We start from the raw sequence: 25,232 nt of genomic DNA, 5'->3' as shown, positions 1-25,232 counted from the left end.
CTTCCCTTCGTGTGAAATAACCAGCTCCACTTGGCTGCTGACAGTTCTGGTCCTACAACGCCATCTCTCACACCATCCGTCGGTCACACACATCCCTCCCTCACTGCATCAGCACAGTCCCAGCCATAATGAAAACAGAGCTGCTAATTACTGACAACAGAGCAGCCTTTAGTTTTGTACAATTACTGACACTTAATATTCATAGCTTATTTAGTGCCACTGTTCTAACAAAGCAGTACTAGCACAGCGACAAAAGCACATGTCAGTGGCTAATTATAGACACATTAGTACTCACTAACCACAACACCACCCATCCTTTCCAGAGTCCCACACAAGCAGTCCCTCCACCTGCTCAGCCGTTCAAGCTGACCTATTTCAGAGTACACAGGCAGAACACCAAGCCCATCCTGACAAGTGGATGGAAAAAGCATCCTGTGCCTCTGCTTTTTAAGCCCACTCTTCCATTAAGCTGGTTAAGGAAAGCTTAAGGATTCTTAAGAGCACTGCTGTGGGGTAGGTAAGGAGATTCAAAGTGAGAACATCAGGAACCCTGTTTGCTATCAAGCTCAGAGGCACAGTCCTGGGCACTGGTGGTAGAGGGCATCTCTTGAGACCACCTGAGCACGAGGGGTGCAGAACATCTCCACCCAAGAGCCCTGAGGTATCGCAGACTCAGAATTCGCTGTACTTAAGACATGGCCTTAGCCTAGTACTCAACAGATACAGATGGGGTTCAGCAGCCACAGTGTTAATGGCTGTCCAGTGACAAGCCACTCCATCCTTTCCCAAGGAGCTGCTGCTTTTCTCTCCCACTCTCTCTTTAAACAGTTCCCAGCTGCCTACAGCTTATTCCACAGCCTGGGCTAAATGAACTGGGATTTGCTCTTATGTTCTCAACTTCCAGCCAAGCATCTTAAAATACGGGGATGCAGCAAATTACAGTTACTGGGCTCAATTTCCATTTCCCTGTGTGCAGGGAGGTTCAGTTACTCACACTCTGCTGCAGACAGGGGAACAAAGTTGAGATGTGTGTTATTCATAGCAACTAATTGCAAACCCCACGAATCCAGATCAGGAATCTTTTAAGAGTCTGAGCAGGTGCCAGCTCCTGCAGCACACTCTGCTGGTGACCAAGCTGCGCCTGCACTGCAAATGACTGCAAGAACAGAGCAGACCTCCCGAATATCCAGACACACGCACGCATCTGTCCTTCCATAGCCTCAGCTCTGGCTTGTACTCACTGAAAGGGTGCGATGGATTCCGAAGGGAGGTTGTATGTTGTGTTCTTGGTTATCTTGTTGAAGAAGAATTTCTTCTTGGAGTTTTTGCTGTATGCCATTGTCCAGGGATCTTGCAGAAGAGTGACAGGGATCAGACAGAAAATGGAAAGAGGGGTGAGGGGGGTGGTGGTGGAAAGCACAATATCAGTAAACACACAGTGCAAGCACAGAGGAGGAAACTCTAAGAATAATTGTGATTCTTCTCTTACTCCCTTCTCCTTCCTTCCCCAAGAAGACTTGCTTTCCAAGCTGTTCTCTATTCACTAAGAAAACTCCCTTCTCCCTGCATGTAAAGTTGACATTCCAAGGAGGATATTTCCATGTAGTACTACTCTGGAAAATATCTTCTTGACGAAAAATTATGATGGCATTAAAAAAGAAAGTAATCAGTCATGTAAAGAAATGAAATTACCCACAAAATAATCAACGTGCAACAGAAAAATATATCATATGAATACCCTAAACTTTATCATAGAATCATAGAACGGTTTGGTTTAGAAGATCATCTAGTTCCAACCCCTCTGCCATGCAGGGACACCTTCCACTAGCCCCGTCCAACCTGGCCTTGAACACTGCCAGGGATGCGGCAGTCACAGCTTCTTATTCAAATCCAAGCTACCCTCGTTACATGCAAACAGTTAATCTCTAGCCATTGGAATACTCCCATTAATTTTTTTTACCAAGTTACAACAGGAGCAAGCCTGGTCAATACTTTTTCTTGAACATACAAAGAAAAGTTAAATAAGAAAAGAGACTCCTCCTACCATTCACAGTCCGTACGATGTAGAGTCCTGTGGGCACAAAGTGCCGGTCATCTCGGCCAGTGTAGGACAGCCGGGGTATTCCCCTTGAACTCTTGATAATTTTCATCTCTAACCTAAGTGTTGAGAGAAGGCAGTGACAGAGATTCCCTGTTTCTTCCTTTACTATCCTCTTGCACCCAACGTGCTACCTGCATGCCCTCTCCAGAGTGCCACAGTGAAAACTGACAGCACTGCACATAACAGAGCAAAATCACCACATCCTGGAGAATTCAGCTTCTTGCCTCCCCAACATGGCTAGAGAAACCAGCCAGAGCTGTCTAGATCACACAACGAATCATGTGTTGCAATGAAGGATCTGTGACCATCTACCACACTCAATCCAAAAGCATTCCCATTTCAGGTATGAACTCTTAATCTTTCAAGCCATGGATACTTCTGCACACAAACTTAAGTGCCATTGATACTACTCCAACTGTTTTAAGCCATTGGCCACATTTACAGCATTGGAACTCAGGAGGATGATGCTCTGAGCCACCAGCTGCACGAGCTCTAACAGCTTTTTCTCCAGGACTCCTCAAGCACAGATCAGCACATCCCTCACATTCCTGTGCACTGGTGGCTGATAACCTCAATGGGCCCTGAAGTGTCTCATTTGTGTTGGTCACTTACCTCAGAAAAATCTTCTCTATTTCCTCCAATCTGTAAACTTCCTTCACTCTGGGGAGAAAAGACAAATAATGTGATTTAAAAATATTTCAACTGTCCTCTCTTTCTGTCCCAGCTACAGGGAGCAGCCAAGCAGTTCATTTCGTACAGCATGAGCTGTGGTCAGGCATGACTGAGGTTCACCCTTCTCCTCAATCCAGTGCCTTATTTCTTGTGCTTGAAAAAACCTGACACCTGCATGCATTGCATGCTCCCTGCATTTTTACCTCAGGCTGAGTATACAGAAGGGGAATGACAACAAAAGTCAGGTGCTTTTGCTCTCCCAAGAGGCAAATTCACCAAGGTCAGCCCCAGGCAGGTTCTGGCCTCAGCTTGCTACCCTTGCAGTAAAACTGAAGTGCCTGATTCTCACCACTGACATCCTCAGGGATGCCACAAACTCGTGTTTTACCCTGAGGTAAAATCAGCTTTTTGTAAAATAGAAAAAAAAAAAAAAAAATCAGTAAATATTATTTGGAGTCATCACTCTTACTATGTCAAACTGCTCCTGGTTTTGTTCTGAGACACAGAAAGACAATCAAAAAGCTTCAAAACCACTGCCTCTGATCTGACACCCCAACCACCTATATCCTACATGCTGCTGCAAGCATCAGGCTTCAAAAAGTACAGTTTGAACAACTTTACACAAGAGCAGCAAAGGACCCCTCTACAACCCATTTCTACAGCTCTCCTTCTCACTTCACCTTCAGCGCTCCCCAACATTTTGAGTTCCTCCTGTTACTGCAACTGTCTGTTTGTCTTGAGTTTCATTGAGATCCCACTCATTATCATTCATTAAGCCACCAAGGAGAACATCCTCTTTCCCTTCCTCCAGCTTCTCTCACAGTATCACAGCATTTCTAGCTTCTGAAACAGAAACTGTTTTATTCACAGTAACTATCTGATACCCAGCACAATGATGCTCTTATGCTCCACTGTAGCAGAATCAATGAAATGGAAGGTCAGGAAGCAACCAAAGCTGAAGCTCTTTGTCAGGAACTTTCATGGGATTGCAAGGAAAGCCTTCTCCTCAGGCTAACCATTTGGAGATTGTAAATGCTGGTCAGCACTTCATTTATCTACTAGCAGTCAGTATTTCTGTACTGCTGCTGACCCTTCAGGGCAGACAAGGACATAGAATTCTTTGCAATGATTAAGCTAACTGGGTGATAGACCTACTACAGCACATATTTGAAACCAGCACCAGCCAGTCCACCTATGATTAAAACAAGACTGTCTGATACGTGAAAGGAGGGCACAACTTCTCCACTATCAACCTTTATCTTAGATATTTTAAGGGCTTTCATCCTCTTTCCATTGTACATAACAGAACTATGAATTTCAGCTTGAAATTTAACTCTCCTTCAGTTCCTTATCTTCATCCTCCAACCAAAACCAAAGCACACCAGGCTGAGGAAAGGAGTCCCCACTCACCGGATGGGATTCATATCTGGCCGGCTAGGTTTAGAAACAGCTTTGACGAACTTCTCTGCCAGCTGAATCCTGAATGAAAACAGAAGGAGAATCCAGAAATCTAGCAAGATCTTTGGCACAGCAGGTAGCTAACAGTTTCAGCAGAATAACTGATTAGACACTTCACTACATGCTTCACTGCTAGCCTAACGGGTACTGAGCAAGACTTTTTCACACTGCCCTCCCAGCTCAGTGCCTGGTGATACTGGCTATTATCCATTAGGAATGGGTCTCCATAGCTTCCTCTGCAAGCCCACATGCCGCTGAAGCACATGCTGTATCAGCAGGAAAGTAGGACGAGTAGAGACAGCATGTCCCCAGGGAAGGAAAGAGAGGCTTGCTCCTTCTCCCTGAAGGATGTTCAGTTTACCCAGACTGAGCCTGGCTCATCCCAGACTAAGAAAGGAGCTAGACCTGCCCTCATACACAGAGAAGGGAACAGCTGGAAAAGGCAGTAATACTTCACTTCAGAGCAGGTTCATTCACAGTTCATCTTTACAGCAGTGTTTCAGCTGAGTGCACTTGCCTCCCTGTGCTCAGCATTCTCTTTTTACTGTGAACTGTGTTTCCCAGTCACTCCTACTCATATACAAGAAAGAAGCTTCTCCCAGATCCTACGTACCTCTGGTTGAAATGCTGCTTCCGAACATCGCTGCCATTCAGCACCAAGACATCAAGGATGTGGATGGCACTGATTTTTCGCTGGGCTTTTCCCTATGGAGGGCAATACAGAGACTTACTGCTCAGACTTTTGCTATTTGAGCTTTGATTTACAGCCTGTTTTTTTACAGGACATCATTCTCTTCTAGCAAGAACGCACCTTTCCTCAATACTAGAAGCACACAATTCCCTGCTACCCATTGCACAGTAACAGACCATCCTCCAAGAACTGCTGTAACCCAACTACACAGTTCTGTATCAGAGGAGGGAGAGGGCAGGACCACAGATGCCATCACCAGCTCTCTGTCCCTTATCGGGTACCCCAGCATTTGTGCACTGCAGCATCCTCATCTGAGATGCCAGAGGACAGGCAAACTCCCAGGCAGCAATAACCCATACTGTGAATACACCACGAGAACCTTTACCCCAGGGCAAAGACTGCAACCACTACTGAGCAATTATGTACTCAAAGAACACATTAAGTCATGTTGGCAATGTCATCTGTTACTGCATGTACGACAACGGTAGCATGTCAGGTCCAAAGTGTTAAAAATTCGTATCTATAGCACTGGACAGCAAGAAGGAACTTAATCCAAAACAGTTTCTCTAAAGATCATATACAAAAAACCTTGCACCTGGCAAATATGGAACGTTTATTCTACAGTATCTTACAGAGAATAGGTGAAACTCCTTATTGCATCTGCAGCCACTCGGTAAGGGACAGAATAGCCTCCTACCTCTCCTTTCAGCTCATGAACAATCTCCACAGAGAGAAGGGTATCTCGTGGCAGCTCAGTTTTCAAATCCAACTTTGTCCAGCGATCTGACTGGCGACCATCCCAAGTGTAGATCTGTGATTTCTGTGTGTAGAAGGCAAAGTCAGATTCAGCCAAAGCTTCATTAGGGCAGGGGTGAAGGAGAGACCTCTGACTAACTGCAGAGCAGCCCTCAGAGAATCTTTTTGTCCTAGGCTGTCACAGGCAGTTTCTTTGTCAGAATTTTCAAGGAAGAACCTTAATCTCTACAGCAAAGGAACAAAAACACTCACTCTAATCTGCCAGTGACTTTTCATACCCACAGAAAGAACCAGAAATAGAACACCTTTAAAAGGACAGTGAAGATAATTAGAGACACTAGCAAGTGTACAGGTCTCTGTGTAGCCTGCAATTACAAAACCAGGGTTAATTAGTGTGAAAAGCAGTGGAGTCAGGAAAAAGCAGCATAAAGTAACTAGTCTGAGGGACTGCTGATGGGGATCCTTTTTGGCCTTTGAGGACAGGAAAGGATGGGCTGAAACTGCAAGGCAGAATAGCAGCACTGAAATGAACCAGCAAAACTCCCAGACTGCTCTCAGCACTTACCCCTAGCCCCAAGAGGAACTTCTGCTCACTGCCTGACACCATACACCGGTAATCTAACACTTGGCGAATTTTCTCCAGTGTACTGGAATTCAGAGGAGTGGGTTTGTAGCTGAAGGTATCAATGTCCATCCCCTAAAGAGCAAAGTATGGAAAAGGCAAATTAGACACAATGCATCAACAGGTAGGTAAATGCAACTTCTACACAGAATGATGATCCAGGACTAGCTTCTTCATCTGTTCATTCCTATGGGGAAAGTATGAAAGGACTTGGAACAAGCTTCTCGGTAAAGTCTCACCTGGATCAGCTCAAAGAACTTGGACTTTGGATCTGAAGATGAAGGTGCAACACGAGCCTGATCAGGAATCTGAAAACAAATCCAAATAATTGATAATAAGTATTGGTTTTTTTGACACATTCATAAGAACCCTTCTGGTTCCAATGACAGAACATCCTGCCCCTGAACCCCTGCTCTTGGAATTCCAGTTGCTTAAAGAGGTCATCTGTCAAATAAAAGGCCTCGTGTGTTTTGCGAATTTAATGTAGGCATACCAGATCTTTTGGGAAACAACAGGCAAATTCAGAAAGTTTCAGACTAAATCTTTGATTTTGTGCATATTATGATGAAATACTTTTTCATTGAAGTCACACAATTAGCCTGTGAAACTACGGCCCCACTGCAGTCAAAAGCTCAGGAAACTGCAAACTCCTAAAACAAGACCTTTTGGAGAGCTCTGCTTCCTGGGAACTAGCTGCTGAGTTCACTGTGTGTGTGATGAAATATTCTCAACCACAGCAAAGAAGCCTCCTCAGTTAAGCCATACACATAATGAATCAGAAACATCCTGTTTGCTTACAGAAACAGCTTGAAATGGTTTCTGACTTTCCCACAAGACAACATATTAAACCTTTGGCTAGAAAGTCCTATCTGTACTGCAGCTCCATTCTTGTTTCACCACAGCAAGACACCTTCACGACCTCCCTGCTTGGCAGCTTGCTTACCCCCCATAGCTGGAGACACTCCTTTCGGATTTCAGCCTGCCGTGGCTCCATCAGCGTCCTAGAGAAAGGCAGCAGACTGTTAAGATGGTGAAACTTCCCTGCTCTTGCAGCATTACATATCCCAGCCCTATGAAACGTGCATCTTTCAGTGTTTGGCTTAGGAATGACAAACATGCACTGTTCCTCAACAGCTTACACAAAGAGGATGCTGCCTTCTCTTCCCACCCTTCACCCACCTCCAATCCCCGTGTTTAGCTTTGTTTCATGGCCTGCACTACTGATCAGCAGCTACCACTCCATCTGGTGGAAGTACCACTTGGCATCAAGATTTCCACAAGTTATTTATCAGTATGAACTTGTGCTCGTCTCCCAAAGCTGGGTACATAGCACTATTCACAAATGGTACTGAAGGCCTGCTGAAAGCCACAGAAATAAAACAGTTTCAATGTTAGGATTGACTCTTAGATAACTCCTGCCTACCAGACTCACTCAACTTTCTACTACATATTATCTCTGAATGACACCTGAACAGGAAAGTCATGCCAGGGAAACAACTAGGCATTGCAATGGCCTTAGTTTTATGCAAGGAATTCCCATCATCAGTTTTAGGTAATTCTAGGTATGTAACTTAGATGCTTTGAATTGCCCCTGGAAAAGGAAAAGCTACAATCCACACCCAGATAGTTACTGTAGAATTAAACATATCAGCTGGAATTTACTTCTCTGCTTACATTCCTGCTGAGAAGCAGACCCACTTATTGTAATTAGGAAACCATGCAATGCTTGGAAGCCTTCTCAACAAAGGTGATAATAGACCATCAGCTTTCGGGACTCCTCCAGCCACCCACATGTTTCTGCAATAACTCAGGCGGAGATACAAACTGAGCTACCCAAAAGCCCTATTCACTTCCCTGGCTGCAAAGGCCGAGCCAAGTACCAGCTCAAATCAAGAACACATTAAAGAACGGCAAAGCAATTCATTTATAACAGATTAATTCAGTCCTCACCAAAAGCCAGAGGAATATACTCACGTGTCTTGAACAAAGGCACGAATTTTGGCAAGTGCCTTTATCTGAACTTTGCAGTGGCTGAAAGAGAGAACAAGTTTCAATCAGGAAGCAAGTTAATTACCACCAAGATTGTTCTACTGTTCAAAACAAGGAGGAGCGCGGGGACAACAGGAGGAAACCAGTCTGATCCTTAGGACAGTGACGGATCATTGCCAGCATGATTCAAGATGTCAGGAAGGCCATTGGGAAGAAGTAGGCAGTAGCCTTTCTTTGCTACACGGTACTTGGAGGCAAGTCACTAACAGTATATAGCATTTCTCTCTGCATGGGGTCCCTCTGCTCTGCTAAGCCTCCTAGGAGGCAAAAGCAGAGCAGTGTAGCATCATCAACAAGTACCTCCATGAGTGCAAGAAGCTACAACTGAAAGTCGTGTTGATTAACCTGCCTACAGGCAGCAGCCCTCACTGCCCACAGACACTCACTTTTCATTGGACTGGACAATGTAATCATAGAAATCCTGGTCGCCTTTGATCACGTTCAATGGGACAACAAGATTCACATCCACGTCTGAGTTACGCAGCTGGTTGAGTCTGATGTTCACCGTGAAGAGATAGTCCCGCACGTCATCGATCCCAAGCTTTAAGCCTTTGCATATCACGTACCTGCAGAGCAAGGCAGAGAGATTATGTGGGTTCGGATCTTCCACACAACCAACTTTCCTGCCACATTCCCATTATCAGGACCGTTTCCCAAATCCCAGGAATTTTTTCCTCCTGGGTATCCCTAGGAAGGTGCAATCTTACCTATCACAAAGTCTTTATACATTTCCTACACTCTGGAAAGATTGGGAAACTCAGCCCTACTGAAAAGCCCCACAGATCTCCCTCAAGTAGTAAATCAATTCTGCTAAACTTGACAGGTACAATGATAACACATATAATATGTGCTAGCTTGATTGGAACCACAGTTGTTTCATGCAAAGCAGTTCAACTGTTTTCGCCCCAGAAGGGTAATATGGCCAGTATCTTCTTTACCTTGTCAAACATCATAATTTGCTAAGCATGTGAAATGTTTCCTCCACCAAGACAGCTGCCACAGAGCTTCCACTAGACTTACCCAAATCCACCTATCAGTGTATTTAGAGGACAGGGTTTCTTTAGTAGTCCCTCACGTTCAAGAACCTCACCTCTCTGAGTTGGCAGGGCGGCTTGTCACAGGTTTAAAGATGCACACTCGCTCAAAGCAGCAATACAGCAGGTAAATAAGTCCCACACTGAATGGAGTAAACAGGTCAAAGGTTTTGCAGACAAAATGTCCTCCTGAGAAAAAAAACAACCACAAACAAACAAAAGGAGAGGAAGCACACCGATACCAGCAGATAGTAAAGGAACAAGGAGATCTGAGGCACCTCAATAAGCTTCTCTTCTGCAGAGCTGGTAAGAGTGTTTTTGTACAACTAACCAGCAACTAAACCACATTCCTGAAGTGGGCCAAGGGGGCTCCATGAACCATCTTCCCCATATCTCTGCAGCAAAGAGAAAAACATTTCCCTGACCAGGATCAAATCAGTATGCATGCTCTCCCATGAGCTAATCTTCTCTCCATGCCCCCATCTTCTCTTTCCAGGCCCAAACTGTGCCCTATAGCACGGCAGCATGCTATGCAAAAGTCTCAATGGAACAGGAGCTCTAATATGAGCAACAAGAAACCTCAGGTTGGAGGAGAAAACTAACAGATGTTTTCTAAACAGAATAACTCGCCATCTAGAAAGAAAAGAATCTATGTTGCCCATTGCCTTCAAACAAGATTCCCAATTTCCCCAAGGAAGAAGCAGTCTTACAGAGCTATTATCTACCCAGACAGGAAACACTTAAAGAAGGTTGCTCCTTTTCCCACATCACATTTGAGACTACTGCTAAGTAGATCATTGCCTTAGGTACTTCTAAACATAGGGCACAAGATAAATGATAACTTTACGAGCGTTTTTATCTTCTGTACCAGTGCTAAAGGCTAACTAAATTCAGCAGAAGGGAATCGTCAAAACCAGATGGAGCTGTCGTGTCCATCGTTTGGCAACAATAAGGTATAGCTAAGACAATGTGAGGCATCATCTTGTTCTGATCACAGAGATGGCACATTAAAGGAGAAAAACCGCAAGTTAGGGGCAAGAATGAACTGGATAAACACTGCTCTCTGTCCCAACCAGCCTGCTAGAGTATTCAGGAAGCAGTTGGTCCAGCTAGTGCCATAAAACTCAGATATACTATCCAGTTATCACACCAGTGACCTTAGTCCAAGTCTTCAATGTAACATATTGTAAGACCTTTAAACTAATGCATTTTACCTCATGCTTATAGTTTAAAGCAAGATAGACACAGATATATGATTTTTCTCCCCCAGTTCGCTTTGTGACAAGCATCTCAGGATGTACATGTACACATTCGATTCTGTGCAACTAAGCCTCACTACAGAACAGACTTCGTAGCATGTTAATATCCTTCCACAATTCCACCATCTTTGAGAAGGTGGAAGAAGATGAATGGGTAAAACATACCTGTCCGGACAATGGACAGTGCTGTAAGGAACTGGCAAAGCATGAGCTGTTTGCTCAGAATTTCTTGCAGATTCTCCTGACCCTCCACAGAGAAACCCTGCAAAGCACATAGCATGTGATTAGTATATCCACAAATCTGTCAGTCAAGCAAAGGATCCTGTGCAGCTAAATCACAGAATCGTCATAATTTCTGTTTCGTTAAGACAAAAACCACTGCCACCGGGAATTTTAATGACATGCCTTGAACAATTTCACATTGTAACTATGGACACACACGTCAAATATCCTACTATATGCAGACTGAGGTAACATTTTTGGTCATTAGAGCAGGAAGAAAAAGAAATGGACCAACCCCATCAGCCATTAAGAAATGCACTCCCTTGTGATCAGTATTGTCCAAAACAAAATTCCGGAAAGCTGTAATATTCTCTGGGCGAGTGATGTCTCCATCTCCATCAATCCCTCCCTCTCCTAAGGGAATAAGAGGAGACAGTTACTAACATGTTTGCAAGTTCTGACAAAAGATCAGTATGTGCAGGTGATCTATTGTATTCAATTAACATTTAGTCAGCAATTACACAGACCTTGAGAGGCAAATAAGCATTAACACATTCCCTTGTTCGCCACTGAAGATGCTTGTTAATTTAGGAAAATTATCCGGATTGTGTGGTCAGGGCTAGACAAAGACATATAATAACCATGCTCAACCGATGAGCTGTACGTTAGCCTCAGCAAAAGACAAATCATTCACTGCCCTTCCCTGAGATGAGAACTAATGACACGACAACATAATATTCTCATCCAATGACACATAGTTGAACCTACTAAAAAATGTAAGCTCCAATCTCACTGCACAGCTCACCTGTTAATAACAGGTTTTTACAGACAAGGCAAATTATTTACATTGTGTATTAGCAACCTTCTGCTAAGAATTCAAATAATTCCAAAGAAACACAATAGTCTATTTCCAAACACAATGTAATCCTGAATTTAAAAAAGCAATGCCAAAAAAAACCTCCTCTGAACAAGTTTATAAAGGGAAATAAGGTTTGTGCATGAGTGTTTGTACAGTTTTCCCATATGGCTCTTTCTAAAAAGAGATACATTGCCCCCCAGCTCGGTGTTTTAGAATGCTAGTCTAAGGTGTATTCTAGAGCTCAGGAATGATAACCCTGAAGAAGCTTGAACTTCTATTTGGTATTAGTCCCTATACATCTTCTGTGACTACAGTTCTATTAACTGAACTGGAAGACTAGAAAGCTGCAGAGTTCAGGATGCATGATAATGCTCTCATAACTAAATTCCTCGTCAATCATCCTGTCAGTAAGTGAAGTGACACTAGAATACGTGGCCATTCTTCACAACACAAATACCACAGCAGTGTAGTTCCTTCCCATCACTGTAAGAGAGTTTGTACACGTCTCAGTAGACTTCACAGTGTAACAGACAGAAAGGGATCAAGAAAATGCATCAAAGTCATTGAGCTATTCATTTCTCCAGGTATCTCCTTCTCTCCATAAGAACACCAGTTTGCAGTGAGTTATGAAGATCCAAATGCTGCAGCCGTTAGAACAATGTGTTTATCTGCCTTGCTGCCCTTACCATGAACCTTCACTTGAACAAGATCTAATCCTGAAGTGCTAAACATTCTCTGAGAGTGCACGGTCAGGTGCCAAAAGTGGCAGTCAACAAGAGTCAGAGTGGCTGGGGGAAGATGGGGGGAAGCACAGGAATGGAAAAGCAAACCCTCTTCTCTACAAGACAGTTGCACTCAGATTTCCTTTACACAGCGTGAAGTAAGAAGCAGGAATACCAGCGATCCTTGTATTTCCCTTCCTCTTCCTAGAAGCTATGCAGAAAGAGGGCTCAAATATATCACCAAGCTTAACAAGTTGCCATCCATGAGGTGAGATGCAGCAATCATCTGTGTACACCTGCTTAGTCTATCTCAAAGTAAAACATGTTAGCTTAAACCTCTTCAGATTGAGAAGCTCACTTAGTCACAGTGATTCAGATGCAGCCTCTAGCCCAAATTTGGTTTATTTATTTTTACTAAGAGCCCACAATCAATTACCAAAGCAGACCGAGGGAGGTCCGATATAGAAGCATATTGCCGGTAAGGCAAGATTTCCATCTCTGGAGCTGCTAGTAGATCTTCGGGCAAATCAGGATGCTGGAGCACCTCCCCTATGAGGACAAGCTGAGAGATTTGAGGTGGCTTATCCTAGAGACAGGAAGGCTCTGGGAAGACCTTACAGCAGCCTTCCAGCACTTTTTTAAGGAAGTCTACAGGAAAGGGAGGGACTCTTCATCAGGGAGTGTAGTGATAGGATGAGGAGTAACCGTGTTAAACTGAAAGAGGGCAGATTTAGATTAGACATTAGGAATAAACTCTTCACTATGAGGGTGGTGAGACACTGGCACAGGCTGCCCAAAGAAGCTGTGGCTGCCCCATCCCTGGCAGTGTTCAAGGCCAGGCTGGACGGGGCTTGGAGCAACCTGATCTAGCGGGAGGTGTCCCTGCCCATGGCAGGAGGGTTGGAACTAGATGAGCTTTAAGGTCCTTTCCAACCCAAACCATTCTATGATGCTGTGGTAAGTCATCTTACTGTGTTCCAGGGTGACATCAGTGAAGTGGGAAAAATATTGTCAAGCAATCTTAAAGCACTCTACAATGTTCAGATAAGCAAAGCGCTTAAGTACCAATTACGACAATGGGACACGCATTCCCAGGGCAGACTGGAAATAAGTGCAGAAACGTGAGCTGATATGCAAGTTCACCAATCTCAACCCCTTTCTCAGATGACAGCCCTGTCCTACCTTGCAAAACGGTTCCCTATAAACAGGCTTCTCTTAGATCCCAATGCTGGCATCGATACCAGCCCCACTCCTAATACAGAAGCTGCAGCATAAGCAAAAACATCAGGTCACACTCACACATGCACTACATACCATAATAAGGTTCAAAGAGCTCACTGGAGGCAGAATAGAAGTCCTCTAGTTTAAAATCATTTGGTCCTTTCAAGGTCATGCCAAATCCTTTCGCATGCCACTTCCGCCTCCACAGGACATATTCCGAGAAGCCCCCAGGCCCAGCACACACATCAGCGAAGTAGAGCAGCTCTGCATCTCGCTCCTTTATCAAAGGCCTCTGCAAAGGAAAGTAATGAAATTCTACAGGCCCAGAAACAGCTCCCGGCAGTCAAACCAGACACACCATAAACTGCACTACTCAGTCAGAAAAGTCTCTTTCAAGCACCTGTTTCCACAGCTGGTATCCTAAGGATTCTCTTTTCTCTCCACCTTTCCCACTCTCTGAGAAAGCATTGCTATTTGAAAATTAAATAGAGGCCTCACCCCATGGAAGTCCTTTGGGTTCGTAAACATGTAGTCAAAGACATGGTCCATATTTGCCATCTTCATTGCAGCCCTGTGATCACATAAATAAGTTGCAACCTTGACTCCCAAGGCTGAAAGTGGACATAAACGAGAAAGGGGCTACGCTACCAGAAGTTTTGCAAACCTGTTCAGGAAGAAAACTCCACGGATCATCTCATACGGGTTAGACCTTGTTCGGGCTCGACGCATTTCTTCTCCATCCAGCTCATCAAATACACTCTGCAGACAGAAACAAAATTGAGCTGGACTTGGCACAGGCCTGAAGGATAGGTAGGCATGAGCATTTCTTATCCTTATGCTTCTCTCCTTAGACAGCAAACTCCATGCAGGGTTTGGTTCACCAATACAGAATGTTTTTTCCATCACATGATGATATTCACTCTTCTTGTAAGCCACCCCAGTTCTTAACTCAATTTAGTGACACTGAAGAATTCTGTACTGATAGCTCCAGAGCCTGATAACGTGGTTAGCCACCTCCAAAGCAGTCCCAGCCTAAGGTATTTCTCTCGTACATACACACACACACTCTACTGCAATTTTGAAGGGTATGATAAAAATCTAGGAGAGAAGATGGAACACACAAGAAAAGAAAGGGAGTTTATTTCCTTAGCTTATTCAAGTCTTCAGCCTTTCAGTCCAACTAAGAAAAGACGACTCTTTTCATTCAACAATTTGAAGGCCGAGGTGCAAACCACGTTGCTGAACAGACAGTAACAGCCAGGATGCGAGGTCATACCAGTGGCATGGAGGTGAAAGAAGACTTTCTGAGCTCTTGCCAATCACCTAAGTGAACTACTCAATCCTCTTCAATATTTCACTTACTTCCCCAAACTTTCAGCTCACCTCTAAACGAAGGGACTCACCTTGCACTGCAGGACATTATGTAAAAGCTCTTCACTACAGAACTCTGTTTCATCTTCAATCACCATCTTCCTCTGGAGCAGGGTGAGAACACAGGTAACAATTAGCAAAGATGATATCAGAATGCATTTCAGAGTATCATTTCAGAATGCAACATGTGCCAGTAATGGATGAAGGCTGCCAATCACATACTAGGCTATATTAGCAAAAGCATAGCCAGCAGGCTGAGAAATTATTCTCCCGTTAGGCATCTTGAGAACATATGTGGAATACTGCATCCAGTTTAGCACCCCTCCAGCACAAGACGCATACTGGAATAAGCTCAGCAAAAGGGCCACCAAGATGACAAGGGTGCAGAAGCACCTGGTGTATGAGGAGAGACTGAGAGAACAGTTTGTTCAGAATGGAGAACGGGAGATCACACTGCTGCGTACAAGTACCTAATGGCAGGAAACACAGAAGCTTGATTTAGATTCTTAGAAATGAACAGCAATAGGAAAAGAAACAATGGACACAAGCTGCACACAAAAATGATGCCCAATATCATCATGGAAATTTTCTTTTGTCGACTGGGTTATCAAACACTGAAACAGATGCTGAACAGGTTGTGAAACATCCATCCTTGGGGATACTCAAAACTCAAACAAGGCCTTGAGCAACCTGCTGTAGTTGGACCTGCTTTAAGCAGGAAACTGCACTAGCAATCTCCAGAGGTTCCCTCCAGTCTAGGTTGTTCTGCAACTCTCTGACAGGGCAATTGTTTCAGGCTGAGCAGTCCTGTGCTGTCTTGGGCTGGTAAGTACTGACATGTAAAACATTACCTTCCCCACAGTCATCCACTCCTTCAGCTCCTGAGCATCAGGGATTTCTGTGGTACACTCGAGGCACCAGTCCACCTCCTCGTAGGCACTGGGCTGCAAATGCAAGACATAGGAAGAGACAAAGGTGGTTTTGCTAGCAAAATATAGCAACTAATTGCTCCCTGAAAGTCTGCCTCCCAATCCCAGCATAAGGGGTTATGTCATGACTTTGGGGCTAACCATACAGTTCTTTTTCTCCTACTCTAAAATATGTCTTATTTGTTTGGATTTAAAATTTAAAAAAAAAATTAAATAAAAGAAAACTCAAACACAAACCTCCCCACACCACCTTCCTCTCATTAGAGTCTGATAATCAAGACAAAGCAAAAGCCTGGAGAAGGTTCCTAAGGTGCATTTTAGAGACACTGCAAAAGAGAGAGTTCCAAGAAAAAAAGCAAGAAAAAAGAAACCCCACATACTTCCTGGTGGTGCTTTACACATTTTTCTCCCAGCTTTTTCTGAAAGGCTTCCTCATTCCACAACTTCATACAGGCTTCAAACATTTTTTATAATCTCAGAAAGGAATTGTTTTAGCAGTTAAAATTGAAGTGATGCTACTTCTCCACAAAGAGAGGCTGCTAAGATCTACTGATCTTCTTATATTTATTATAGTAGTATCGTCCACAAGGGTTAATCACACAGAACAGTTAACTGCTGTGAGCTGTAGAAACACACTGGAGAACGAGACCTACACCAATGGGCCTACAGAGCAGGTCTCAAATTCCTGGCTCTCAAGGAATAATCTGATATTATTTTCAACTACTGAAAACAATTCAAAGAATGGAGGGTGAAGTACTATAACATGCACCATATGCGACTGGACAAGTACTGCTGCCCTTCACTAACAATGGCTAAGGACCTTCTGGGTTACTGTCCAGCTTCCTTCCAGTCCTTAAAGGGGGACTATAAGAAATTTGGAGAGGGACTTTATACAAGGGGGAACAGTTTTAAACTGGGAGAGGTGGGATTTACATTAGACATTAGGAAGAAATTCTTCCCTGTGAGGGTGGTGAGGCGCTGGCACAGGGTGCCCAGAGAAGCTGTGGCTGCCCCATCCCTGGCAGTGTTCAAGGCCAGGTTGGATGGGGCTTGGAGCAACCTGGTCTAGTGGAAGGTGTCCCTGCCCATGGCAGGGGATTGGAACTGGATGAGTTTTAAGGTCTCTTCCAATCCAAACCATTCTATGATTCTGCGATTTCTATTTCCCAATGTTCTTCCCTGTTAAAAGCTTGACAAGACACAGGAATAAAATATCTGAGCATTTTATTTGGGACTATTAAACACAGAAAATATATAAGTCACCTACACAGGCATGAAAAATGATATACAAATAAAAATGAAATTTGCTTTCAAGCTCTTTCAGGTTTACCAATCACATTCACTACTCCAAACACAGAAAGAAATCCTACAGACCACAGCAACAATCCATCTGAAACCAGTTTTGCGCTAGAACATTGACACGTGTGATACAGAATAAGTTTTGCCATGCTGTTCTGGGACAAAATAAGGCCTGGGTCTACCCAGAGGAGCCACTTAATGGTAGCCAGTTGTACCAGACAACAATGAACATCATTCCTAGAGGGCAAATCCTGAGCACAGCAACAGAAAAGGGTTTCAAAACATGAAGTACCTACCTCTGGTTCATCCTGCCAATCAATATTGAGCTCCCCATCAAATCCTTTGAGGGTCAGCCCAAAGCCTCTCCTTCCCTTCTGGTTGGAGGCCTCAACAATATCCTTCCTGCCTTGGCCATATTTTCCCAGACCTTCTCCTTCCCGGAAGCCCATCTTGGCCTGTAAAGAAAGCAAAGGGAGCACACTCAGGCAAGTGCACTTGAGTTTATGTACTAGCACTGGGGTCCAAAAATAGCAGGGAAAATGGCGTATCACCCTAAAATGACTTGAAGGCATTGAGCATTTTTAATCTCAGTTGTGGTTTTAGGACTTAGTAGTGAATTCACTTCACCAAGGCAGAACACAAGAAAACTGAAGAATAATGTCTGAATAATGAAGAAACAAGAGCTGAAGAATAACGTTTGAGATGACAGCAAATTACAAAAGGTTCAGTAATGTGGGGACTGTTTGCTCAGAGGGAGAAGTAATGAGGAGCCTGGAGCCATTCACCACAGTGTTCAATAAGCATAGGAGGATCATAAAACAGAAGACACTGGTACATGAAAAAATTCATGTTGTGATGATATTCTTGGTTGTGAACATGCACTCACATACATTTCAAGCATTAGTTAAAACTTCACCTAAAATTCAGGGAAGAATGCAAGACATGCTGCTCTTGAAGCACATTCCCATCTCTTAAGTTAGGAGAAATATGTTCATTAACTGCTAGTTTTTCAGGCTTTTCTCTTCATAAATTTTAGCAATAAGAGAACAACAACAAAAGCATGAATGCAATCAATTTCTCTCCCTCTACTATGCATCTACAAGACAGTAAGTAAATAAAAGACTTAATCCTTAAGTTTCACCTGGAATGAATGTTATTCATATAGTCCTTCCTGTCAGAAGCAACAAACACAATGTTTACTACCAGTCTGTATGACAATCCAGACAAGAACATCTGATAAATTTTATACAAAGGTACATGGTGTTTTCTCTTTGCCTTCACTGCCTGGCTCTGAATCAGACCTTGAAGTATGTATACCAAATGTGATAGCCATCTAGCCTGTTACACACTGGTTTTCTGAGGACAGAATATTGAACATCTAGTAATCAAGGACTATTTTCTTTTTACTTACCTAATGCTACCACATCATTCAACCAGACTTGATATCACATCAATCTTTACATTCAAATTTATGAGGCTTTACAAACAAAAGCCTCCTGAATCCAGTAGTAAAAGCTCTTGCATGGTGGCAACTGAAAACATACATCCTAACTGGCTCAGGAGAGAACTCTCCAAGTGAAAGATAGTCTTGTGCTAGAATAAGCAAACTGTAGCCCAGTGCCAAAAATGCACATGGACAGATTCCAAATGATTTGCAACAGGACTGATCTGGAGAGGCACAATCAGCAAATCTTGGGCTCTGGATCCCATTGAGTTTTGATTTGAGCAAGAAAGTTCTTTTTTTCATGTAGAGGTATGATCCTGCTGGTCAGCAGCATTCCACTCCTTGAGAGGCAGTATCTCCCTGTTCCCACTCCCAGCAGCAGCTAGCATTTCCCAGCTTCTAGCAGAAGACTGAACTTCTAACTTAGCAAAGGCAGGTACAAGCAGCCCTACCACCTTGGAAAGATTGCTGACCCCTGCTCCTCTGAGTATGGCACCAGCACAGAACAAGAGAAGACTCAAATTCAGCCCCCCATTGAGCCTCAAACCTCCTGTCACATTTCAAGTAATACACAACTATACATCTCATCTTCCCTGCTGCCCTTGGAAATTACATTTTTGTTTCTCTGTTATCAAGAATAGAAATTTTTTCAGGATTACAAGAGACTCGTGATACCACAGTGACAAAGTTTATATCAGGAAATAACTGTAACAGCATGTGCCAAAAAAGACTCCTCTTTTCTATCAGCCTACTATTGCCTTTAAACTCAGGAACAAGTTGCTAAATTTGGGACTACCATGGCACAGACAGTCAACCATTTTCTTAGAACTTCCTAGAAGTTCTTTATTCCCCATACTAACACTGTGCAATCAAAGTGATCACCTTCCAAGTTTAGTTGTCACAATCACCATTGTTCATAACTCCCTGCCTTTCCAAGAAATTTCTGGCCCTACATAAAGCACAGTGTCACTACTTGGAACAGCATAATACTTAAGGCAGTAATTCTACAAGGGTATGCCAGCCAGCCTCCAAGACCAAACAAATTAATGTCAATCACAGAATTTGTTAAGGCCTTTCTGACAAGGCACGTGCTAATACAAGCATTGCAAAATAACATGGTGGGACTCTTTTTTCCAAGTTCAGCAAGCTGCCTGACACAGAGCTCCTTCCCTTCCCTGCTCCCAGGCCTTGAACATGAATCAACTTTCTTTTTTAACAGATCCCCTTCAGCCAAGCTCTCTCAGCCTCCCCCAATTGCTCAGCAGCTGGCCCAAAGAAGCAGAGGAGGATCAAAATCAGAATAAAAAGTCTCTTAAAACAGACTGTTCTTTTCACTTTGCTCTCATCAGATCTTAAGAGTTAGGTCCAAAACTATTTTGACTTACCATGAGCTTTTGGGATACACTGTTATACATTGAGTAGCGAGATGAAGTACCCTCCACAAGAGAGTCTTGTTTGAACTCATTGCTGAAGACTGGTCTTTTTTCATCGCTCTCACTCTCAGACCCACTGCTGCTACTGGAAGACTCTGAAAACAAACAAACAGATTAAAAAAGTGAGAAAAGTGAGTATGAAAACGGAAGAAAGACATTTCATTAATCACATTAGGAACTACACAGTGTGACTCACTAAATCCTCTCCACACATACATAGAGAGGACACTTCAGTATGTCAAATGTGCTATGGGAAGCATGCAGGTGTAACATAAAATATCCTGTGGAACCAACACCTGGTTATCTGTGCCTCTGTCTCAGGCACACACAAAACCTCTGTGAGCCAACGGACTCCAGACCCCACAAAGGGCTGTGCAAATCCCATTACAGCAGCAGAGCAGGCCACAGCATCACGATGATAGTACATTGTAGTGTGCCTAACCTTTGCAATGGCCTTGAGGAGCTGAGAAAGTCCACAGAGATTCTCTCCTAAGAATAATGACAATTACTGACACCTTGATAAAACACACTGGATTTTCCTACCTAACTACAGGTGTAAACACATCCCTAACTTAACCAAAAATCCACGTCAAGTACACAGCATCTACCAAATGGCCAATATTGCAGGAAGAAGAGTTGAATCCCTTAGGCCCCATATTAAACTTCAGTTTGACTCCACTACATACCTCAGTAGCAAGTTCACTACAGTAAACAAGACAGTTTTTCACCTCTAGAATTTACTGACGTATACAAACCTGAGTGAAAGCCAACACCAGAAGACACCCATCTAGTTTAAAAATACCGTGACAGAGACAAAGGTTTGAGAAAGAAGTTAATCAAGTCAACGGTCCAATCATGGTCATAAGTACTACCACACATAGCAGGCACTCAAAATAAGCTTTTGTCAACTGAAATTCACCTGAAACTAATGCAGCAAAGAAAGCCTTCATGGGCAACAAACAATGAAACTCTGTCTGTACCCAGTTCCATCTTGATTTTCAAACTTCTGTCACACAAGCTACATTTCTCTTTCCTTCACAAAGTTCTTCAACATCAACAGGATCACAAAGGTTTTTGCTTTAGGGTCTGTTACTGCTTTCTGCTTCTCCAATACACAGCTTCAATTAACTTTGCTGCCTGCTTTTGAGCTGTGTCTTATTTTCCAGAGGCTCACGATATGCCTCAAACACAATACCCACTATATAAATCACAACTCTCATTGCTTTAACGTTAGCCAGGCCATGCTCAACTGAGATCAGACTTCAAATCACTTCTCTCCCCCAACCTTCTTGCCTTCATCAGAAACCACAATGGGTGTAACAGACTACTAAACAATTAACCTTATCTAAAATGTTGTCCTTGAACTGTAACAACTTGTTTCTTAAAAATTAAGGCTCACAGCATTTGACCTATATATGAACTCAGTAATCAAAAGCGTGAAAAAGAAAAAATACTGGTTTGAATTCTTTAGCTCAGCCCTGAGTGCACACAGCATTCCTTACCCCAGCTCTCACACCCCACACCTCTGACCTCCTCACTCACCTCCAGCCTTGCTAGAACGTTACACACACCATACCCTGTCACAATGACTACTCCCAAACTGACCCGTTCATCCTCCACACACATCCCCTTCCATTTTCACAAGACGAAGGCTTCCTTATATGTTCAGGCCCTTTCTTACTAACACTTGATAACCACAGGAAACCCCAAGACTCAGAAGTAGCAGGCATGACCATGAGGCAACCTTAAGTACCATCCTGGGAGTTTAAAGCACCCTACAACAGCAATACCAACTGTGTAGGGTACTTACTCCATCTCTGGCATACCCCAAGCTCCAGGTGAGAAAGCACACTCCAACTTAAGTAAATTAATTGCCTACGTTTTCTCTCTGAAACCAAACACCTGTAAGCTCTCACAACTCCCACCCCAAACCACACCGAGCCAGCAAAACCAATGGTGCTACAACGCAGGAGTGCCAATCAACCCTCCCCTTGCATTAGTCTCAAAGTATCACATTTTTGCAGATGGAGAAGATTACTGATTTTTATTTTTTAAACAATGAGAGACTATAACGTTTCTTTATGGCACAACACCCACAACTCCTCATTACTGAAAGTTTCCGAAACAGAAATAGCTGCTGAGACTGAAGAGATTAATGCTGCTAGTATATTGCAAGAAACTTTACTGCTTTGGACCATGCACTGTCACCTTCCTGATGTTCTATTTTCTACATCTGACTTCATATAGTTCCCAGACCAAACTGTTCACATGAGATTTAAAAAAAAAAACCAAACAAAACAAAAAAAAAAAAAAAAAAAAAAAACCCACACCAATCCAAGGTTGCAAACAGCAGTAGTTTTTCCCCTAAAGAAAGTACGCTCTTGAAGTTCAGGCTATCAGTTAGGATTTAGAAGATGTGGGTTCAATTCCTACTTATTTATTTAGATTACTAGCAGCAGAACGTACCTTATCTCCAGCCTTACCTTGAGTAGTATGATTACTACATTGAGTTTCATCATCTGAAGTAGAACTGAGGGTTAATCCCAAGTCTTCTATCTTCTTCTTATGCTTCTTTTGGGGGCTGCTAAATTCAGGTTCTGTCCTTCTCTTCATTTTTGCTGAAAGAAGATAAACACACTTGGTAAACATTAAGCAAATTAACTTTCTCCTGCATGCTGAAGGGTAATGCACAGCAGCACAGTGGCATAGATTGTTTCATTGACTATTCAATATTGTGCTTCTCAGCTTAAGTTTGCTTTGGGTAAAGGTATTGGACTCTTGAACCTACCCTTTTTAATTGCTAGTCTAAGCTAAACAAACAGGAAATCTATGCAGAAGCTTCTCTGTTACTGATTATTTGAATTTCAAATAATTTTTACCACCTACTTACCATGAAACGCTAGCAGATGAAGACAACTCAGATGTCAGCACTTTCATAACTTAAATACATGATAGTTGGCTTCTACTACCGAATCAAAGATTAATTTTATCCAACCACACACATGCAAAGAGGAAATAAGATCAAGCTAATGAAGAATGTGCAAGGTAGAACCAATTTCTCTGAAGACTCAGAACACCTCTGAGCCCACCTCTGCAAATGTTAATTAATAAAAGAACTTGCAGTGTGCCCAGAAAGCCAACCATATGCTGGGCTGCATGAACAGGAGCATGTCCAGCAGGTTGAGGGATTCTCCCCCTCTACTCTGCTCTCCTGAGACCCCACCTGCAGTACTACATCCAGCTCTGGAGACCCAACACGAGGGATGTGGACCTGCTCAAGCGAGTCCAGGGGAGGGCCACAAAGATGATCAAAGGGCTGGAGCACCTGTCCTATGAAGACAGGCTGAGAGAGCTGGGCTTGTTCAGCCTGGAGAACAAAAGACTCCAGCGAGACCTTATAACAGTCTTTCAGTATCTAAAGGGGGCCTACAAGAAATCTGGAGAGGAACTTTTTACAAGGGCCTGTAGTGACAGGACAAGGCGAATGGCTTTAACCTGCCAGAGGGGAGACTGAGATGAGCTCTTAGGCAGTTCTTCCCTGTGAGGGTGCTGAGGCACTGGCACAGGTTGCCCAGAGAAGCTGTGGCTGCCCCATCCCTGGCAGTGTTCAAGGCCAGGATGGACGGGGCTTGGCGCAACCTGCTCTAGTGGAAAGTGTCCCTGCCCACGGCAGGGGGTTGGAACTGATTGATCTTTAAGTTCCTTCCAACCCAAACCATTCTGTGATTCTATGAACTTTCCTACATTGACTTCTAGCAGAACTTTATTATATACATGTGCTCAAGGTGAGGGGTGTTTGTGTTTTGACCAGGAATCACTGGCAAGATATCAAGCTTCCAGCTGCGGCTGATAAACTGCATAAACCCAGAGAAAGGACCAGAGTTAATAGAAGTTAGCTAGGAAGGCCTGCAGAGGACAAGAATCAAGGAAAGGAAAGCAGGTGAAGAGGCACATGTGCTTATAACATTGGCTAAACCTCCCTGCTATAGATAAAAAGCAATAAAATCTTACTGTTTATTTTTCTACATAGGAATGCTGGGCTAGAAGAGATGCCCCAGGTCACCGATTTTTCATACCTCTGTTATCAAACTTACTTCCACAAATATACACAGGGCAGCTTAAAAACAATTCCCCTCTTCATCCCCAGGACCCCAACTGCAAAACCACCCCACTGTGGCCAAGAAACCTTTTCCCTTCCACCGGAAGATCTTTCCCACCGATTCACATTTACGTTGCTCCATTGTCAATTTAGGGGGTTGGGGATTTTTTTCCTTATCTGTCTGTCACAAACTGGGACTTCCTATTTCTCCCCGAGGCTCCGTGACGAGGTGGCGGCACTCGGAGCTCACAGTGCCGCTCGCCACCTCCCGGCGCCGCCACCTCCCCGCTCACCGAGGCTCCCTCAGGGCATGTTTTCCCGCTATATTTCAAACGACGCGACACCCCCTGCGCGGTGACCGACCCCCGCTCCCCCCGCAGCCCGGCGGAACCCCATTCCCGCGGACACCACCCGCAGGGGCTCCGCTGCTCCGAGCCCGCTCCCGCCCCTCAGCCAACCCCCCACCCCCCTCCGCGGTCCCGAGGTCCCGCGGTCCCGCAGCCCGCCGGTCCCGGAGCCGAGCGGTCACCTGGGCCGCGGGGGCTCTCACGGAGCCACGGGGCGCTCCCGGCGGCGGCCCCGGCTCCCGCTGCCCCGTCCCCGCCGGTTTCTATTCCCCGTCAGCAGGCGCCGCTGGCCCCGCCCCCTGCCCCGTCGGGTCCTGCCCAGGCCGGCGGCGCGCGGCAGTGACGCACCGCGCGCGCCGACAGCGAGGGGCCGGGCGCGTTCCCGCAGGCGCACAGCGGGCAGCCTCAAACCCCTCCCGCAAGGACCCCTGTGGTCGCTAGGCAACGCCGGCGGCATGGCGGCCTGCAGGACCTTCCCCGCTCCGCGGCGGCCTCGGTCCTTCCCAGTGGAGGTGAGGTAGGGGTGAAAAATACCGGAATTCTGTGTGAAATGATATACGGTTAGAAGATCTACATATAAAAATGTATTAAAGTGTGTCAACGCCCAAATAATCCAGCCACTGGCCTAGAAGGAGCACTTTCTA

The 25,232-nt window shown here is 44.2% G+C and overlaps 1 protein-coding gene across 7 annotated transcripts in view; it reads right to left on the bottom strand.

Moving 5' to 3' along the window:
- CMTR1 (cap methyltransferase 1) overlaps positions 1–24,910 on the bottom strand; it is a 28,467-nt gene extending 3,557 nt beyond the window's left edge. Inside the window, exons 1-23 of one of the 7 annotated variants that reach the window (XM_030500264.1) lie at positions 24,771–24,910; positions 22,626–22,760; positions 20,095–20,237; positions 17,562–17,720; positions 15,889–15,981; positions 15,070–15,141; positions 14,331–14,425; positions 14,165–14,237; positions 13,760–13,958; positions 11,160–11,278; positions 10,808–10,904; positions 9,440–9,572; positions 8,736–8,915; positions 8,275–8,331; positions 7,244–7,301; positions 6,540–6,608; positions 6,244–6,375; positions 5,620–5,742; positions 4,845–4,936; positions 4,184–4,252; positions 2,714–2,761; positions 2,045–2,157; positions 1,242–1,350 (exon numbers count right to left, since the gene is read on the bottom strand). In XM_030500264.1, coding sequence (XP_030356124.1) covers positions 1,242–1,350; positions 2,045–2,157; positions 2,714–2,761; positions 4,184–4,252; positions 4,845–4,936; positions 5,620–5,742; positions 6,244–6,375; positions 6,540–6,608; positions 7,244–7,301; positions 8,275–8,331; positions 8,736–8,915; positions 9,440–9,572; positions 10,808–10,904; positions 11,160–11,278; positions 13,760–13,958; positions 14,165–14,237; positions 14,331–14,425; positions 15,070–15,141; positions 15,889–15,981; positions 17,562–17,720; positions 20,095–20,237; positions 22,626–22,755 — 2,363 coding nt within the window. In that variant the 5' untranslated portion in view covers positions 22,756–22,760; positions 24,771–24,910. Of the gene's footprint in view, positions 1–1,241; positions 1,377–2,044; positions 2,158–2,713; positions 2,762–4,183; positions 4,253–4,844; positions 4,937–5,619; positions 5,743–6,243; positions 6,376–6,539; positions 6,609–7,243; positions 7,302–8,274; positions 8,332–8,735; positions 8,916–9,439; positions 9,573–10,807; positions 10,905–11,159; positions 11,279–13,759; positions 13,959–14,164; positions 14,238–14,330; positions 14,426–15,069; positions 15,142–15,888; positions 15,982–17,561; positions 17,721–20,094; positions 20,238–22,613; positions 22,884–24,753 lie in introns of those variants that run through there. The other 6 variants (XM_030500262.1, XM_030500261.1, XM_030500259.1 and 3 more) reach the window with 6 other exon arrangements.
- Positions 24,911–25,232: the final 322 nt, after the last annotated feature.

The sequence above is a fragment of the Strigops habroptila genome, chromosome 10 (genome assembly GCF_004027225.2).
Source record: "Strigops habroptila isolate Jane chromosome 10, bStrHab1.2.pri, whole genome shotgun sequence".
Taxonomy (NCBI): Eukaryota; Metazoa; Chordata; class Aves; order Psittaciformes; family Psittacidae; genus Strigops; species Strigops habroptila.
This window is presented reverse-complemented; position numbering and strand designations above follow the sequence as displayed.